Source organism: Falco cherrug, chromosome 6 (assembly GCF_023634085.1).
Source record: "Falco cherrug isolate bFalChe1 chromosome 6, bFalChe1.pri, whole genome shotgun sequence".
Taxonomy (NCBI): Eukaryota; Metazoa; Chordata; class Aves; order Falconiformes; family Falconidae; genus Falco; species Falco cherrug.
The window spans coordinates 43,481,883-43,501,684 of record NC_073702.1 but is presented as its reverse complement, the minus strand read 5'-3'; the positions used below and the strand labels follow the sequence as shown (position 1 = coordinate 43,501,684).

Sequence of the window (19,802 nt, the reverse complement as noted above, 5' to 3'; positions counted from 1 at the left end):
CATTCAGGGATGTCTTGTAAATTTTTGACACTCTCTAAGGATTAAAGACTCCATGAAGTGATGAATAGACTAGATTTATTCAGACGTTCAGCAGTCTCCATCTCTGGCTAGCAGAGCTGTTAATAAGCTAAGATTAATTCTTTCTACACTTTAAAATAAGTAAATGATTGGTTTTACAACACCATATTAAAAACTCTCAGCAGAAGTGCTTCATGCTGACTGTTAAGGAGACAGACTGGAGAAGCGTGCTCCAGAAGAGAAAGGGCCTGGCCTCTCCTCAAGGGAAACTCATCTCACAAATGGTTTCTTTGCCACAAACCAATGCTGTCCAAGAAATGACACACAACAGTCAAAAGTGCCTGGTTTGCCTTCATTACCGAAAGGGCACATATCTCAAAGTGTGGAGATTTCCTAGGCACTCGCTCTTGCAAAACCCAGTGACAAATCTTGGTGCTCTAATGGCTATGGAGATGCTCCCAAAGAGTGACCAAGAAGTCAGCTGGATGTCTCCTTTGCTAAAGAGCAGGACTATTCGGCCCTGGATAATGTTTCAAACCATTCCTGTATTTATTTATTTCTGAACAGCAAAAATGTACTTAGGGTGCCCTCTAGGCCAAAACACTACACAAGATTTACAACATGCTCTCGCACACACCAATTCTATCAGCTTGATTAATTTTGATAAAACTCTATTGCTCTGAAATCCTCTGATTTCCCTGAAATCATCCCCTAAGAAAACACCTGAGTGAACAGCTAAATCTGTGCTGGGACTTCCATACCAAAAAGCTTATGCAACATCAGGACAAAGAGAAAAGTGCATTTCAAAGTCAAAGGTCCACAATTTCTGAGCTTCAGATTCTCCATTTAAATGCCACAGAATTCTAATTTAATTTTGTAATATCAGTGTGAATCACTCTGGCTGAAGTCGCCAGACAGGGACTTATGTAAGTGTTAAGAGAAAGATGATATCTTGGATATATGGGATTTAATACAGATTAACTACATAGGTCTACTTAGTTAGATTGTAACTAACAAACAGGACAAGGAATTTAACCAGAAGTCACCGTACCCTATGGAGAAAGATTGGGTAGTCTGTAGGAAATACAGCAACTAAAGCATTCGCTGACCAGAATTTTCTAGTGATTTTCAAGGACAGCTCTGTGTAAAACCATCTGCAGGAATCCAGTCTGGTACCACAGAAAACTGGTAACACCTACATAGGGAAAGGAAGCCCTTGCTGTACAGATGAAGGAAAGGTGCTCCTGCTCCCTCCTGCCATCTAGGCTTTCAGGCTGGAGCTGTGGGTCGGTAAGCCCTTACGCTGCAAATTTCAGTTACAAAATGAATAAGCAACTTGGTAAGATCGAAAATTTACTCTCAGGCCATACTACGAAACAACACATCTGCACTGTTCAGAGGGAAAACTGCAAGTTCCTAGTAATTTCTGAAATTTCTGCAATGGCTACAGTTATCACTGAAGAAATCCACTCTGTATTTACTGTCTCCTTCATTTCACCACATATCCCCTTTCTAGATATTTTGTAAAACAAAAACATGACAAAAAAGTCATATTAAAAATCACAAACGTCAGAGACAGAAAAGTCTAGCAGCCTTTCTAAAATGGGAGCATTTTATAGACAACTAAAGAATCAATGAAGGTTTTACAAATAGTTTAGCAATCAAACCACACGTAACAAATATCTGACACATTTTAAAGAACCTTTCCAATGCTCAAATAAAAAGCCCAAATTAATGGATCAAAAGTGTAACTTATGCTGAATACTCCAGAACATTACTTTTCCCATTTACAGTCTACTGCTGTTTATGTGACACTGTATACAAGATACTTTACCAGCTTCCATACATATCTATTTTTGAAGTCTGCAATAACAAATACAGAATGGGAGAATGGAATAACTTAAAGATTAGTAGGATTTTGTGGTGATATTTAATGGAAATGATGTAATTTTCTACCCTGTATCTTCTTTATGCATCACATTTGTTCAGGGTGTATGGAAAGGATGCCTTAAAATCACTGCCATCAGACTCGTTGGCTTTTATTCACTTTGCTCTTACTATACATGGGTGTAAATGAAATCAGAGGCGTCAGCTAGGGGAACTTCAGCCCTATTGTTCTCATTTCACAATCATTATTTTCATTATTTTTGTAAATGTAGGTAACGTGACAGAATAGCACATTACGAGGTTACTCAATAAAATAATGGAAGCTGCATGTTTTAGAATCATAGAATCGTTTAGGTTGGAAAATGCCTTTAAGATCATCGAGTCCAACCATTAACCTAGCCCTGCCAAGTCCACCACTAAACCATGTCTCTAAACACCACATCTACATGTCTTTTAAACACCTCCAGGGATGGTGACCCAACCATTTCCCTGGGCAGCTTGTTCCAATGCTTGACAGCCCTTTCGGTAAAGCAATTTTTCTGAATATCCAATCTAAACCTCCCCTAGGGCAACTCGAGGCTGTTTTCTCTTGCCATCCCATCATGTTTCCAAGGTGGCAACTATGTCATAGTTTCCCTGCTGCACAATGGCTTCCAGCTGCTCCTGTTTGTTGCCCATGCTGTGTGCTTTGGTGCAGATGCACTTCAGTTGGGCTATAGATCCCGCCACCTTTTTGGGGGAAGAAGCCCTAATTCCTGCATGACTATTTTCAGGCACTTCTGTGGTTTCTATCAATAACCCTTGCTTCTTTGTTTTCTCATGGATCTCCATCCCCTGACTTCCACTGAGACAGCAGACGGAAGGACCTTGCTAGCACAGCATCCCTCAAACATCAGAGTGCTGCCTGCAGGATTGTCACTAGCAAGCCTGGTTTTATCTCTTTCCCCCTTCAAAAGTAGTTTAAAGCTCTTCCAGTGAGCACTGCTAACTCCTGTGCAAAGACCCTTTTCCCCCTTTGAAACAGTTGACCCTCACCTGTTGCCAGCAGGCCCGCTGATGTGTAAACCAACCCATAGACAAAAACCCCAAAATTCTGCTGGTGACCCCAGGCTCAGAGCCAGGTATTGACCTACTGGCTCTTGCTGCTTCTTCCCTCATCATTCCCTGCAACTGGAAGGATTGAGGAGAACACTGCTTGTGCTCCCTGATCCCTTAACCAGTCATCCCAAGGCCCTGAAGTCTCTCTTGATTGCCCTTGGACTTCCTGTTGCAACTTCATTACTGTCGACCTGACCCATCAGTAACGGGTAACAATCTGAGGGCTGTAGGAAGCTTTCTCTTCACGTCTTTATCCCAGGTCCTAGGGAGGCAGCAGACTTCCCTAAGTAGTGGGTCTGGTCTGCATATTGGGTCTTCTGCTCCCTTCAGAAGGGAGCCTCCTATGGCAGTAACCTGTCTTTTTTTTTTCTTTATGGAAGCAGTTTTGATGCAGGGCATAGGCCAATTTAACCTTTTAAAGGCATTTAGAAGAAAAGACATCTCAAAGTGGATCTGTGGTTTGAGATATGTTGAGCTGCAGAGATGCACATGAGTGAATTTGAAGGGATTGAAGTGCCATGGCTTTGCCCTCTTTCAGATTGCATTGGTCTTGCCTCAATTATATAGTGTATAAGCAACATGGAGTGAACAAAGTGAGTGAATGGGTGCATAGACTGAAGGAAAACTGGTTTAGATTCATACCATGCTGAGTGAAAGACAAAGGTATCGGCAATGCTCTGCCTCCTGTAAACAGCCACAGAAAAATACCCAACACTGAAAAAGGGAAAGGAAGCAGATAAGTATTTTTGTAACACTGCTTACACATTTATACCTGTCAATTTTACACACTTTTTGTAATTTGGTCTGAACCCAATGGTTCATTCAAGGAATCTTGACATAAAATACTAGGTAATACTGTATTTCTTTCTAATACACAGCTACTACTTCAAGCAAGACAAACAGAAGAAAAATCTGATGCTGAGAAACAGCATGAGAATATGGTGTACAAACTTCACTCCTCCAACTATTTGTAAACTGTTTGCTGCATTTGCTTAAAACTTGATACACAAAAGCACCACACCTACAAAATGAGAGGTTAGTTCAGAGCATTTGAAAAATTAGTTATCACTAAGTGCTTGCAAATGTTCTTCTGTACTATAATAAAAACAATATTGGAGAACCTTCTTTTTCTGTGATTCCAGAAAAAAGGAAGTACTTCTTTTGTTTATAGTCATTGTGAGGAATTACCTTGATAACAGAATTTGTACACACACTTCACCATTTTGACTTTCTATCCGGGCAAAGCATTTCTGGAAGTATTTCATTACTTCAGGATCTATTAGAAGCCCTGTTAAACTCTCTTTCCTCTCACTGCCCTGACAGTATGCTGCTGTGGTTTTGGTGACACAGTGATGCTTTCTCCCTGTGATTTCCTTCTGGTGAAGTGGCTGCACTGTCTCACTGGCCCACTGCCATTTCAGGGATGCCAAGACCTTGATCTTCGCCTGGGGTGCCTGGCTCCTCAGCCACTAGCTATAGCTGGCTGGTCCTTAGCCTGTTTCAAATCCCCGTTCCTCCAGAATAAGACTTTCCTACTCTTGTCCAGCTATGTAACTCAACACCGGATCTATTACAAAAATTGCCTTTATTAAGGCAGGAAAACAAACATCAAGCATAACACCACCACTGCTGATGAAATGGCTGAGGCAGCTGATCCAGCAGCTTGCATTCATTGACTGTGAATGCTGGTCCTCAGTAAGTATATTCAAATGCTTTATATCTTGCATTTCCATCAGCTATTTGCCTTTAGCCACCCATTCTCTAACTACGAAATTCTTCATTTTTATCTCCAGTCCTCTTATGATTAATGGTTCACATTTGGTTCATGCGTTAGGTCACAGAGCTTCAAACATCACTCTTGGATGTTTGCTCTCCTGCATATCTTCTTTATATGCTGGTATAAATTTTTTGGCCTTTGTTGAGCAAAACAGAGTTATAAGACACTAACAGATTCTGAGTTTCTATAAACATTGGAGTAACAATGTTTTGAAGTACCAAACCCTCTCATAAGCTTTGAATTGGACATTAAGAAAAAGGATGCGCCTAAAATCATTAGTGTCTGAAAATCTCAAATATTATCTGTAGCCCTGGGGCTGAACAGAAAGTGATCAAAAAGAAAGGCCAGAAGCAGTGAACAAAACCCAAGACTCACATAGTTTTAATTAAAGAACACTCTTATCTTGGTTTTCTAAGGAAATAAAGCCAGTGTATTTACTGTGCCTACTGCCTCCACAGCCTGAAAAAAAATACCAAAACCGATTCAGTCTGCAACTGTCACAAAAAAAAAAATCACTGAAACCTGAAAAAAAGTCTCAAAGATAAGCGCTGGGGCAGCTGTAGAACAGGGTGTCTCTGCCCTGGGGAGGTACAACCCAGTACTCAAAGAGGTGATTTTCAGAAGTGGAGGATGTTGTGATCATTAGGCAGCCTGATTACCTGATTACTAGGGCTGGGTAGGAAAGTGGGGTCCTCATGGAACCACTAATGCCTTCACGTATGTAAATCGTGTGTATAGATTATTAATTGTAACTCACAAGGTGATTCTTCAAACTTGATTAGACGTGAACGGATCAAGGGACAGGAAGAATATATAGCTGAAGCGCTGTGTTGTCATACTGTAAAGTGCACAGGTAATCAACACTTGCTTCACTAAATTAAGAAGACTTACTTGAAAAAAAATTCTAAATAGCGGTTAGTTATGTTTAGGGAATACCTGCATATTCATGATGATGAGTTTAAAACAAAGTGTCCTTGTGGATTTCAAATTATATGTACAACCCTTCTGTGTAAGCACATATTAATTTCATGGCATAGCCTTTTATTTTTATTCTAGAGGGCATTTTTTAAAGTTTTTATAGCACATAACTTGTTTTTGTTTTCGTTTTTGTTTTTGTTTTCCTTTTTCTTGGCAACAGCTTCTAAACAGACTCTTTTTCATCATCATTGCACTTTTTCTTCAGCTGTAAAACATGAGTCCCCAATAAATTACCCCAAACCAGCTCGATTGATTTGACAGCTGCTGTCACTACAGTAATAAGCAGCTATTGATTTCCATGTCTTTATTTAAATTCAACCAACACTTGCTAGTTCTGCATATAAACATCTTAATTCCTATTGTGTTTCTGATTTCTAAATTGTACCTGAACTTAGTTTATCTTCTTTTCCTTGTGTTCAGATCTCAGGAAACTGTTTTTTTCAAATCTATTATTAGATCTCTCAGCCTAATTAAACATCTTATGTCCTACCCGGCTTTTATGTTTCTTCACATTCCAATCACTCTCAACAGAGGAAGCAAATCTGCACATCATTCTTTCTTCTTACTCTCCTTTACCAGACAATGTAGTATGCTCCACTCAAATGATTTATACAACATTTTCAACCTATTTTCTCAATCATCCTGAAATTTGACTGTTCACTAAAATCTACATGAAAAGTCTTCCCCATTTGCTTTCATTTTGTGGCTATATGCAAACAGACTGATGACACATGTATAGAGTCACAGAATCACAGAACCGTCAGGGTTGGAAGGGACCCATGGAGATCATCTAGTCCAGCCCCCTGCTAAAGCAGATATAATCCCAAACAGTAATTGGACATATGCTTAAGTCCACTCTCATTTAACAGAGCTTTTAAGTTTGTGCCCTCAGTTTTCTTTTTAGAAATTGAGGAGCAGGCCGAGAAGGGGAATTCAGGGATATTTGGTGAGAAGGCTGCCTTCAGCTTTAGGTGTCTAGTTCATTTTAAATTTTGTTTATTCCTTTCTAAAGCTGTAAAAGCCTCATGAATAAATAAATGAATAAATAAATAAATAATAAGAAGGTCTGTTCAGTAAGCATTCAGAGGAACCACTGTTTTATGGAGGGAGCACCACACATGTTTTCCATGCATCACAGGTATGCCTTCTACCCATGCACATACTTCCTAGTTCAAGATCCCCACAGCTGAGGAGAGAGACATGCTGCCTTATTTGTTGCTGCAAGGAAGACCTGATGCTGCAAGACCAGAGCTCACATCAGCTCCTTGAGGTTGCAGGGTACATATGAGAGTCTGGAAGAGCTCCAAGGAGTGTTAGAAAAGAGTCTCCTAACATTTCACTGTTGTAAATTGTACTTTTTAGGATGCTGAGATTAAATTGTCTTATCTCTTCGCCCATTTTAACTCTCTTGGTTGGAGATACGAAATGTGGGTGAGAGGAAGCTGTTATTCAGTTTGATGCTATTTTAAATTTTATAGTGTAGATAATGTATTCAGAAACCTTTTCTTTGAAGGTATTCTGCATTCAATGCTGTTAAAAATGTGTCACATCTTTATATAGTCTGCAGGATAATTTTGATTAGATGCAGTTCTTACTCTGTGGACAGAAGCGTATAATGCCTACAATTATTATGGTAATTGCATATCAGAAGTTGGCTAATCACAAGAAAGCTATTTGTTTAGTACATAATACTTTAAGGCTATGAGATAAGGAACTGTCTGCATTTGAAGAATAAATGATAAAGACCACTTTAGAGCAGATTGTCCTTTATGCTCCTTTTTTTTACACATATCTTAATGATCACTCAAATTTAAGTTATTGTGCTCCAAACAACACTAACTTCACCAAAATTCCTCAGAAATGCAAGGCACAAGTGGGGAAAACAGCAGCTTGGCTCCTCAGGGAACCACCTTCCTTGTGCAGAGGTTGATGTGGAAGGAGTGTTTTGCCTGGGAAAGCTGGCACCAAAAAGTCAACATCAAACTCTCATCAGACAAACGAAACCCAAGCCTGAACAATTTTGGTTGGGCCCAATCAGGCAGAACTGGAAAATGTGGCTGCCTGGGCAGGACCTTCCTAGGAAAGCTCTTAAGTCACAAGAAGCTGGGACAAAAAGTCTGTGAAGGTTTACGTGGTGCAGACACTACCCGTTTTTTCCCTGCTCGAACAATGGTGTTTATTTGGCTTAAGGAGCAAAATTTTGAAACACCACCATCAGGTACAGATAATTCTTTTGGAGTTACCAGGGTAGCAAAGCAAAAGAAAACTTGGCATTCAGGGTTAAACCACTTTTGGTGGATAACTTATAAATAACAGCAAGTTATTCAGCTGGTTTTCTGAAAATAACCTGGCCTTTCTTGTGTTATCAGCAATGTCTTGTCTTCAGGTCTTCTGACACCACACTCATTAACACTGACGTGTGCCGCGAGCTGGACTGACTGCGGGGCAGCAGCGAGCACAGGAAGCTCGTCTGACCGTTCTCTCTCCGTAGAACCTCACCAGCAGCTGCACATAGCACTGCCACATTTCTGCTCATTGGGGTTAAAACTGGATATTGTGGGTATTTCCCACCAGGTTTATCTTTTCTGGAAGGCTTCCTGACAAATGCTGTTTCCAAGTACAGGAGAAAGGAAAAACAATCCATGGCCTGTGGTAGAAGCATCCTTGTTGCTCTCCTTGCAGCACAGATGTCATAGGGCTCCCCGGGGGCCAGTGGCAGCGGGGACCCCCATGAGGGTCCATCGGGGCAGGGCCTGGCAGCCAGGCCTGTCCCACCACCCCAGCTGGGAATGGGACAGAGCCAGGGGCAGAGAGCCAGGGGGGTGGCCAGGCAGAGACAGCTAGGGCTGGTGCTGCTCCTAGGGCCTTGACAGAAATACACTGACTTATGCTTTGGGCAGGAGCCAGAACTGTTGCAATTTGTGATAAGCCATAAACAAGATGCTTATCAAGCCAGAATACAAGCATTCCTTGTTTTGCTGAGGTCTCCACACACAACATTGTAGTATTGTTATTTATATCCTATAACATCTTTAATCATTTATCACTTTCCATCTGTGCTGCAGACCCAGGACTTCATCTATTAGGAACATCTGCAGGTCCATAAACATCCTAGGAGAATTTTTTTTGCTACATTTTTGTATTCTGTCCCTACTGCCCAGAGAAACAAACTGAAGATAATGAAAACTAATACTTTGTTGGAAAAAGCGGAAAATATTTATTTTGCTCTGACCCCGTTACTTTCTGTCACAATCATTTTTCAAATAAAAGCCTATTCTCACATCTCTTGGCATCTCCCCATTACCTCCTCAATTAAAAAGATTTATTTTTGCTCAAGCAGGGTTGTGAGGTATAGTATTTCATTGTTTTATTGGGTGACAAGGTGTTTGGTTTTTTTTCCCTTGAGACTGCTCAGTGATGCACAGTCATTTCTGCTGACTCATTTCCCCGGCCAGAGAAGGTAGATGCTACCAACCCCAGCTAAGAAGTACTAACAGTCCTGTGGTACACAGATGGGTCACCATGCAGGAAAATGCTTTATAATGAAACAAGTCCAAAAGAAAACTCCTCAGAGCACTGAAAGTAGCAAGGAGATCATGTTGAAGCATGGTTTATTATTGAAATTTGTGTGCAAACTTCGTAATTGTAGTGCTACGTAACAGATTATTCGTCTACCCTAGTGAGAGTACAGCAGACACAGAATTATTTGTTGTTACTGTTTTACAGCTAGAACACAATCCATGTAGCTAGGTTCAGTTGGATGGGGAGTAATGAAAAGATAATCTACAGATATTGGAGATTAAAGAAAAATATTAAAATTCAATTACAGGTTTCTGTAATTGGAAAAGGTGACTATGTATAGAAGTACCAAAATAAAGTACATCAATTGCTTGCGCCCCTTGCACCCCTTGTGTTGGTTATAAGCCACAAACCAGAGCTGCTCATTTACACGGGCTGTTCCATCAGTTCCACTAGGTTGGGGTCCCTGTGGTACCATGTAGTAGAACAAAACCAAACACACATTTGGGGGCCCAAACCAAGTTCTCATTGCTTTTTGCTCATTGCATTTCTAAGTGTTAGGCCAAAGAGATGCAAAAACATAGTTTGATTAGCAAGTGTAGGTGTATATATTATTGGAAGTACAATGACATTTATATCCAGAGAAAATACTCTCTCATTAGTTGCTGCCTTAGTGAGTTAATGCCCCAGGCCAAAGTAAAAGGTCAGCTCAGGGATGCTTCAGGCGCCCTTCTACTAGAGAGTTGGTCCAGTGCCCCACATGGCAGGGGGTCTAGAGGATCCTGGTCTCTTAACATCTCTCACTGTACAGCAGTATGAGCCTCATACTATCACACTCAGGCCTCTCTTGTTCCAGATTTACTGTGCTTTTCAGAGAAAAGTTATAAGGGACCAGATCCCATTGCATTAGCAGAACAAAGCAGCCGGTTCAGCTGCCCAGCCGAGAGCTGCCTCACTGTAATTCCCTCGTGGCATAGTGCCGCATAGTATCTAACTACCTCATATACTGCAGATAGAAATATACCTACGTCTTCTACCAGGAACATTGTCTGGCGCTAACATCCAGATAAGCACTGGGTAGTTTGCTGACAGCTTTGTGATATCTGCTCGGCTGTTTTATGCCCTGTGCAGTCCGTGATTCAGCACTGCCTGCTCCCTCAGCTCAGAATCAGAACAAATGCTGGGCGGTGTGGAGTATACATCCTACCCCCGTGTAAAATCAGGTGCTTTTTCTGAGTCAGTGTAATAATCCAAGTGGGCTCGAAGGTGAATTTTGGACAGATAATTAAATATAACACTCCTCTAAAGAGCATGATTATAAAACTTCTGCCATGAAGCTACATCAATCTTTATGAACTAATTCTAACATCAAACCTTGTTAAACTTGAAGAAAACATCTGCGGAGGCAGATTTTAATCTGTGTTAAATAAATACATTGGTTTGTGACTTCAGTACTGCAGATCTTTCTGTACTTCTAATTTTACAGATCAAGGAAATAACATCCCTGTCGAAGTTCATATTTTCTTTGTCAGAATACGCAAAGACTGCTTCTCACTTCTTTATGAGGAAAGTGGCCAAAATAAAATTCTTCCAGAAGGCTGCGCATTTTTGTTTCAGTTTCCATTTGAGTTACCTTTTTATGTATAATCCAGACCACAGATAAGAATTTTGCATGAAGGCATTCTGATTGGCTTAATTTTTATATTAGAGAGTTAGCTATGAATTCAAACCTTCTCTTGCCAGAGTGTGAAAATAAAGATTTTTCACTGCCAAGAAATTTATCTCTAATAGATGCTCTCTGAAATATGTCTCTGTTGTGAGTGTCCTTCAGCTCTTCTCCAAACCAGTGCCACATATTATGCTATAAACATCTATATTTTGAGCCTAAATTTCCAAATGATTTTACTGATTTTATAATAAACATTTTATTTACTCAATTTCAGTTTTATTAGAGGGCTTGCTTTTTCTCAGGAACTGCTAACTTTTCCTTTACATATTTTTGTTATGTAAAAAAAAAAAAAGGCTCATAAAAGCAATATTAAAGCAATAAAACCACCTTATTTAGGTATATATTTAAATAACTCCAAGAACTGGATTCCAAATCCTACATAGTAACTCTAGACGATGTCCTAGATGCAATGACATGGTTATTTTTTTTTTTCCTGCTCTATATTTAGATAGTCTTTTTAACCGTCCTTTTCTCTTGGAAAAAGGGAGATGGGCTTAAGTCCCACCAGTACTGATCAGCTGCTACTGTCAGTCCTGAGGTCAGGTGTATCACCTGGTTTTCACAAAACCAGCACGTAGCTCAGCTGAGTGGCAGATGGACAAGGGTGTATAAGAATTATGCATACACGTGAGCTGAGACAGATGGCCTGAAGAGTCGTATTCCATGGGGTGCAGATAGATTCCTCCAGGAGATGCTGTGTTAAGAGGCAGAAAGGTACAAGTGATACACTGAACTTCGCTATTTTGAAAAAACAGAACTGAAGCCCTGAAAAAGTGAAAAAGGAGAGGCTTGCCATCCCGTGGCTCCATGGTATTGCTCCCTGCATGCTGAGGAGTTAGCCTACTGGCTTACATGATTGCTTCTGGCACACAAAAGTACTCTGCTCTTTGTAGCTCTCTGAAAAGTATTTAAATCTTCTACTCTTTTGCCTGAAGCAGGATTATGCACTGTGGATGGCAGCAATTATATGGTAACACTTTAGAAGTCCCACTAATATAACTAAATTATTTTAAACCACTAAACACTAAGGAAGCTGGGTAGAGTTGAGGTTATGAACATGATTTCCTACCAGGGCACAGAATACTGACCACAAGTTTATAAATCTGGAATAGACTGAAGCCATATTGTCTCCATAGGGATCCATCTTTTCATTTCTATCATATGGTGAGATAATATCTATATGATATGATATGATTATCTGTAGAACTCAAAAGATTTTTCCTACTAGTTAACTAACCAATTAACACAGTAAGTGGGTTTCTACCTAGGTTGCTGAGGTGCACAGATGCTCAGTTAGCTCTTCAGCATAAAGTACAATCATTTTAGTGCAGGGAATATAGTCTGTCTGCCCTCAGTTTTATTCTTTTTCTGCAACTGTTCACATTTCCTACCACCAGAACCAATGTGGAGACAAATACAAATTTTATTTTCTTTAGAAAATCTTTGCTTGCCTTTGCAACCAAAATATTGGTGGAAAGGACTCTAAAATATCACATGGACTAACACACTGTTTTCTCTTCTCTATCGTCCCTCAAAAAAGAAACCTTTTGCAAAGTAGCATGCCTCCTGCTTCTATTTGCATACTTTTTCCAGGATTTAAAGGTTGTTACTGAGAGCAAAGGGGCATTTTTATCCATAGGCAAAGGAGGCTATGTTCTCAAGTGTGGTTACAAAAACCACACAGTCTCATTTTATGTCATATTCTCTTCTCTTTACACTGTTCCTTTCTATTTCATTAAATTAAATGGCAATTATCTTCCTTCATGCATTCAAGTTCTTTAGAACAGGAGGGAAATTACCAGGTACTAATCACTAGAATCCCTAGTCATTAGTTGCTGAATAGAAATGGGCATTCTTCCACCTGCTCTTGACCCTTCTTTCAAAATACACCTCGTTTATCCTGAGGATTGAAGAAAATATTTCCTACAGAATGGGAGTGAGAGAAAAAGAGAGGCTCAGACAGAAATCATTACCCAGAAAAGACACCTTCTTGGTGCCATTGTATTTTCCCCTCTTCTGAATGCAGAAAAGTTCCTTTCTTGCTTACTAATTTTTATGACATCCAGATAAGAAAATAAAGCTCACTTTCACAAGTGCTTTAGACTAAAAATCTTAAAAAACCACCATCACTACCAAAGATGGCACAAATCCAAACCCTGAGAGGAAATCCTTAAATAGAAGACATGCATAATAAAGAAATACATAAGTTAACTGAAAGAACAGGACTTACTAGGAGATTCACAGCCCTTAGACTGTGAACCAAGTTTGCTGAAGCATGGATTGTTATCTGCTATTTCTATATGAATTCTTGAAGTGTATACTGTTGGAGCAGTTTCTAATAATGGGTGAGTGATTTGACTACCATCTGTCTTGTGTTTTTCTTTCATTCTTTTCCTGCAGGAGAATATGTGATGTAATGTTTCAGTTCAGTCATTTTTGTCTGTTCTTTTTTATGCTGCCATATAGTTGTATTGGAGAAGTCTGAATCAAAGAAGTGCTTTTCGAGCTCTTAGTGGAAAAGGGGCAATGTTTTCATGGTCATCAGTTCCCAGGGAAGCTAGGGTAAGGGCTAGGTAAGAATATTACTGCCAGAACATTACCTCTGTAATGTGTTTTTCAGTTTGAAGGAGATCAGGAAAATTTCTCTGGATGATTCATCTGCTACTGGATTCAGAAGTGGATGGAGCCTGTGCCGAAAGTTTAGCGTTCCTTCAGAAATTTGGAATATTCACTCTTACAAAGAGCTTTTGGGGAGCTCACAGTTCTGAACTGGAAAACTGTGAGTTGTTGTCAGGATAGATCCATCACATTTAAGCAGGGTTTACAGATTATGATGAAGTAGGATACCACAATGTTCCTTGCTAACTTTATTGCTAGTTGTGGATCCCAGGACATTAATAAAGCTGTTTCAAATTACTAACAGATCAGACTTGACAGCAATTATGGATCCCTATAGGAAACCTTTCAGGCTACACCTGTAGCCTCCATCAGGCACACCAGTGGATACAGGCTAGTTCCTGGGCAAGTGGCACAGCCTATATTGTACCTAAGGCTTGGGAGCAGCTTTTCCCTCAAGTGGCACAGCTGATATTGTACGTAAAGCTTGGAAGGAGCTTTTCCCATCTGCATTTAAGCAGGACTGACCTTCAGCATGAGAAGAACCCAGCAACCTCTGTTTCACTCATGCTTGTGATGACCCTTCCATACCCTTTATAAGGGCACAGGCCTGCCATACCTCTGACACACGAGTCTTGTTGGAATAATTGGACAGTCATGCAATGCATTGCCACTGGTGCTAGCATTCCTGGGCAAGCTTAATACAAAGGCTTGTCTTCAGAGCCATCCAAACCCAAAACAGAAAGGCAAGCAATCACAATGGACTAGGTGAAGTCTGTATTCTGTGTATTCCCAGGCACCCTTGGTTAGAGACTGCAGGCAACAGTGATTGTTCAACCTGGCAGAATGTCCTTTTCTTTCCTATTTGCCATTGCTAGTAGAGCCCAGACTCGATCAAGTGGAGGAAGATAAGCAGCAGTCACTGGTGGGACTTTTTCACACCATCAAGTCATCAACAGCAGGTACAGAACGCTTGCATGAGGAGTCCCGCATTTGAGATCCCACACAGGGGGAATCCACGCCGCCCCAGACTGACAGCATACAGCTTTTGTGACCCCCTCACTTCAGTGGCCGTGACAGGAGCTGCTGTACTCTGGCTGCCTTGACTCCTGTCATCGAGAGATCCAGTTCAGGATGGGAAAATCTGATGTTCACATCTTGCAATATGAACCTGGATGTCATCCTTTTAAAGGGAGCTGCCTACCCAGGCATATGGCTGCATGCCAGGAGGTGGGAGTGAAACATGGTTGCTTCATAAATTCCTAAAGAAGCACATAACTTCAACTACTTCAACTGCTTGCTACCTTACCGATTGAGTCAACAGCTAAATCCCAAAAGGCACATCCAGAAATAAAAGGGCTCTGTTTAAAAAAAAAAAAAAAAAAAAAGGAGGATCAGGATCTTTTACCAAGACCTTCTCATTAGGAGGAAGACAGAAAGTCCCCCATGACAACTCCAAGCCACTAGTTGCGCCCACAGGGTGATCCAGGTCTGGCCTTAAGCTTTTTGAACTAACAGCACTTTCTTCCTACTTTGAGCAAAACTACCTGTTTTGCCACCTCCCCAACAATTTCTTCATACAGTTGCCAGAAAATCTGCTAGCAGTAAAGCTGTGCTTGCAGCACCAGCAAATACTCACCAGCATCAGCATCTTCAGGGCACCACCAGCCCTGACTGTCCCTGCCCAGCCACCCATGGCTCCCTCCCAGCCCAGCACCCCACATCAGCCCCTGGGGCTGTCAGTTCTTGCCCCAGCAGGGCCAATTTCTGGCTGTCCACAGCCCTGCCCAACCACGGCCCCCACCAAACCGTGGGGCCAGGAACCTCCCCATAAAACAGGTTTGATCACTTTGCATCCCCTTGGTTGCTGTTATTTATTACCAACATACGCTGGAGTGTCTTCCCTTTGTGTCTGTTCTGCTGTGACTTACTGTTGCAACATAGCACTGAGTGATGATCTTTAAGTGAATTTTCATATAGGAATGCCAAATGCTCACGTAGCAAATGAAACATTGTGAATTAAACCAGCCAAACCACCATGGCACAAGGGCCAGCCAAACCACTGTGGCGTAAGGGCCAACATTCTGAAAGTTCTCTTTACCACTGCACACCACAGTTTTGAGCAGCTCCGCTGAACCCACAGGGGCTTTGCCCTTCCAAAAGGGCTGAAAATGGTGGAAAATCTGACACAAACGAGTAATGAATTAATTTGTAAAAACAAATACTAACAAATGGTTGAAAGGAGTGCTACAAGAACACCTTCTTATTGTAAAGGGCTTTCCAATTCACATATTTACAGCTCTTTTTGCATTTCAGAAGAAAGATGTTTTTCTAGTTTTTACTGAAGCAATAGTTGTTAACAATTCATTTGGACTGTTTTTGCCTTTTTGCAGTGCTAATTGCCCAGAAATCCACTCTTTATATCACTCTTGCCACATGACCTAACAGATGTTTGCATGCCCCTCTTCTGTCAACATGGCTTCACCTCATGGACCTCATCAAGGTTTCCATCATTACCACTATGACAAATAGTTTCTCAGTGTCACCCTCCCTTGTGACTGGCCATGGAAAGAAGAGCTTCTCCTCTGCTCCCTGAGAGTTTATAAACCCAGTAAGATCTTTCAAAGCAATGACACAAGGGCTGTCAGTGTAGTACTCATGCTTAAAGTCACTCAAGGCAACAGGTTTTCGTTACTTTTCCCCCAAGTGGCCTTTAGTGCATCGCCCCTGACACAAACACCTGTTGCAGAGACCTGAAATACCTCACAGAGCCGAGGTGGGGCTTTAACCTCCCCAGTACCCTCTAGCCTCGTTTTTCACGGGTGTAACCCAGGCCATTCCCCCTTTTCCTCACTATGTCATAAGGCCGTGCCTAGGCAACACAGGCCGATACTAGACCTCGGGCGGCCGCCCGGCCCCGCCAAGCGGCCGCCCCCTCCCGCTGGCACAGCCCCAGCCCCAGCCCCGCCCGCCAGCGCCACCCCAGCCTCGTTCCCGGCCCGCCCTCAGCCACGCCCCCCTGAGGGCGCGCAGCGCTGCTCCCGCCCCCCTGCCCGGGGCAGCGCCTGCGCCTGCGCCGCCCCTCGCCCTCCCGTTGCTCGGTCGGCCGGCGTGGGGGGCGGGGGGAACTGTCACCTTCCGCCGGCCCTATTGGTCGCCGGCTGGGCCAGGGCGGGTGCGCGCGCATCCCCGTGCCCGCCTACCCCCGCTGCCCGGGAGGCCCCTCAGCCTGTGCCAGCGGCGTCGGCGTCCTGCGCCGCCGGCCCCAGCCCGGCCCCCGCTGCCGCTGCGCGAGGGGGCCCGCCCCGAGCGGGGAAGGAGCCGCGGCCGCCGGGGCGGCCGTAGCAGCGTTACCCCTCCGGTACGTCGGCGGCGGTTGGCTCTGCTCCCCTCTCCCCTCACCCGCGCGGCTCCGTGGGCCGCAGTGCGGGGCCGCCCCCGGGCTCGGGGGGGCGGCCGGTGGCCAGTCCGCCCGCCTGCCTGCTCGCCCTGCGCGCACGGCGACCTGCTGGCCGGAGGGAGGCGGGGCGGCCTTGCCGCGGCGGGGCTGGACGGCCCGGGGGCCTGCGTGAGTGTCCCGGGGCGCGGTGGGCGCTCCGGGGCGGCTGCTCGTTCCTCGCCTGGCCTCGCGGGCCGCGTGGTGACCGGGGCCGGGGGGTGCGCGGCGGTGCCGCCTCTTTGACCTCTCCGGCGGCAGGTGCCGCGGGAGATCTGGCCCCGGTTGCCGAGGGGTGCGCGCCGCCGCCGCTGGTGTCTCCTTAACGAGTTGCAAGTAACTTTCCTCGTTAGGGACGGCGAGATCCGCCCGCGGCCTGGCGGCGGAGCCGGGGCAAGAGCCGGGGGGGTGGCAGCCGCCGGCCGCTTGGCGTGGCGGGTTCCCGGCCGCGGTGCTGCCCCGCCGGGCCGCAGCGGTGCTGGGCGTGCGTGTGCTGGCAGGTGCCGGCTTGGCGGCGTGGGTCCGCCGCCCCGGCCCTGGGAGTTCTGAACAGCTCTCCGCAAACAGCAGCTCGCCCCGGTTTGCACAGCGGCGTGTGACGGTGAAGCCGGTGCGCACACGCAGACCTGGTGGCGCAGGGATCCCGGTGCTCGCCGCTGAGGCTGGCTGCGCTTGCTGTCAGCAGCGCGCGGTGTGCATGATATTTATGTGAAATTATTTAAAAAAAAAAATCCCGTGTTTCCTTCCCGTAGTTCTGTTGGCTTCGAAAGCCAAACACAGCAAGATTTGTATATTTCTTAATGTTTCTTTTGGCTTTCATGAATTTTAAAATTTAAGTTTGTTGTTTGTTGTTGTTGTTTGGGTTTTTTTTATAGGACCCTTTTAAAATTATACAGAATTCTAGGAGTTCTGGCCTGTTCCAACATAAAGCCCTTTAACATTAGGATGTGGGATACTGGATTTATAGCTTAGAATATTTGCCTTTCATCTTCATACATGCTTTAAAAAGTTGTATGCAGAAGGTGAATTGACAAGGATATCTAAATATTTTCCTGCCTTTGCTCATAAAGACGGTGCTGATGAATATGAGTTCATAAATCTATTGCTGTGTTCAAGCCTCTTATAAAAACAGTATTTTTTTTTTTAAAAGGCTACTTCTAGTTTGAGTACTTAAGTATGAGCCTGTAGTTTTGAGTATGTGTTTGCCAGATAGGTCTGATATTTCATAATCTTTTTCATGTGTGGTGTTTAGCATGTGTGTTTTATTTTCTAGTATTTTGTCCACAAAAATCTTTTCACTGCCCAGGTTTGGTCAAGGAGCTGTGTGTAGCTTGACTTCACTATGCAGTTAGTCAAAATCAGTAAGACTATGTATGCATTTACTTTGCTGACTGGTCCTGCTGAAATGCACAATAGAATAGTCCCTCCTCTGCAAGCAGTTTGTATGTCCACATTCCAGGATGCAGTTTCCTGGGAAAATAAAAGTATTCAATACTAGTAGCAAGGTCACTGGGGACTTCTAAGGACACAACTTGGTAGCTGAGGCTCTAAACCGTATTTTATGTAGTGGCAGCTTCAGACTAGCCCTGTGTTAGGTTTGCTTAAAGTTTCATCTCAATGTGGGCTTTGAAAGGAAGAAAGAATTGTGTGTGTGTGTTTTCCCCCACACTCACCCCCAAATCTCCTGTACTTCCTGCACTTTCTTTTGTGGAGTTTCTTTTGCCATCTTCCTCCACCCCCGCCTCTGAGGGATTCCACTGCTTCTCTTTTTATATCTTTCACACAAGATTCTGAGTAACAGCTGTGAAATGTAGTGTTCTTGTCGATCTCTGTCTGTAGCTGTCTGGCAAATTGGTAAGATGTAGTAGTATAAGGCAAATGCTTCATGTCCAGCTTTGTGTGATGGCACAGGGACAGGGGAGGCGCTGTAAAACTGTCTCTTCTGAACAGTTGGATTTCTTAGTGCACCTCTTGCAAGTTCAGCAGCTACTGCACAGTGAAATTTCAGTGTCAGTGTTTGATTTTTGTAATACTTACTGCTGACTAATTTACTTCATCTCGCAGACTGAAAATACTGTTGAAGAAAACGACAAAATGAGTAGTCGTCGAAAACGTGCACCTCCATCAAAAGTAGATGAGGAGAAACAGAAAGAGCTCTGCTGGAATATGCATGAAGACCGGAGAAATGAGGTGATAACATTAGATGATGAACTGACTGATGAGGACCACGTTCCAGGTCCAAGCACTTCTTCTGCATCTTTCATTGTTATAGATGATGATAGCATTGATGAAGATCTCATTCAGAAAGAAGGTAGTGGCTCAAAATCTGTTAAGTTTTTGACAGTTAATGATGAGGAAGACTCTTACTCCATCTTGACTCCTGTGTCAGTACAGCTAAATATTATAGTCTTGCCATATCGTGTAGATGGGTCCTGGAAAGCTTTGTTGGGAGAATTTGCTCTTCGTCTTCCTTCTGAGCAAATTCTGACTGAGGAATTCCATGAAAGGAGCTTTACCTTGATGAGAGGAGACTCTGATGATCAGCTACAGGTTTGTGTTCATGAAAGAAGTGAAGAGGAGTACAGTAATGAAACAAAAGAATACCTGGGTGCTTATGAACAACGTATTTTGGTGGAGCCAACTTTAAGTGGTGAAATATTGGAAGGCTTGAGATGGCTGCAAAAGAAAAAGATAATTGGACTTTATCAAAGACCTGGAGAGGCTCAGGTTTTAAAGGTATGGGT

The 19,802-nt window shown here is 43.2% G+C and overlaps 1 protein-coding gene across 1 annotated transcript in view; it reads left to right on the top strand.

Moving 5' to 3' along the window:
- Positions 1–16,816: 16,816 nt before the first annotated feature.
- Positions 16,817–19,802, top strand: part of SHPRH (SNF2 histone linker PHD RING helicase) — a 65,220-nt gene continuing 62,234 nt past the window's right edge. Inside the window, exons 1-2 of the mRNA XM_055713254.1 lie at positions 16,817–16,983; positions 19,123–19,794. Of these exons, the coding sequence (XP_055569229.1) occupies positions 19,153–19,794 (642 nt within the window). The 5' untranslated portion in view covers positions 16,817–16,983; positions 19,123–19,152. The remainder of the gene's footprint in view (positions 16,984–19,122; positions 19,795–19,802) is intronic.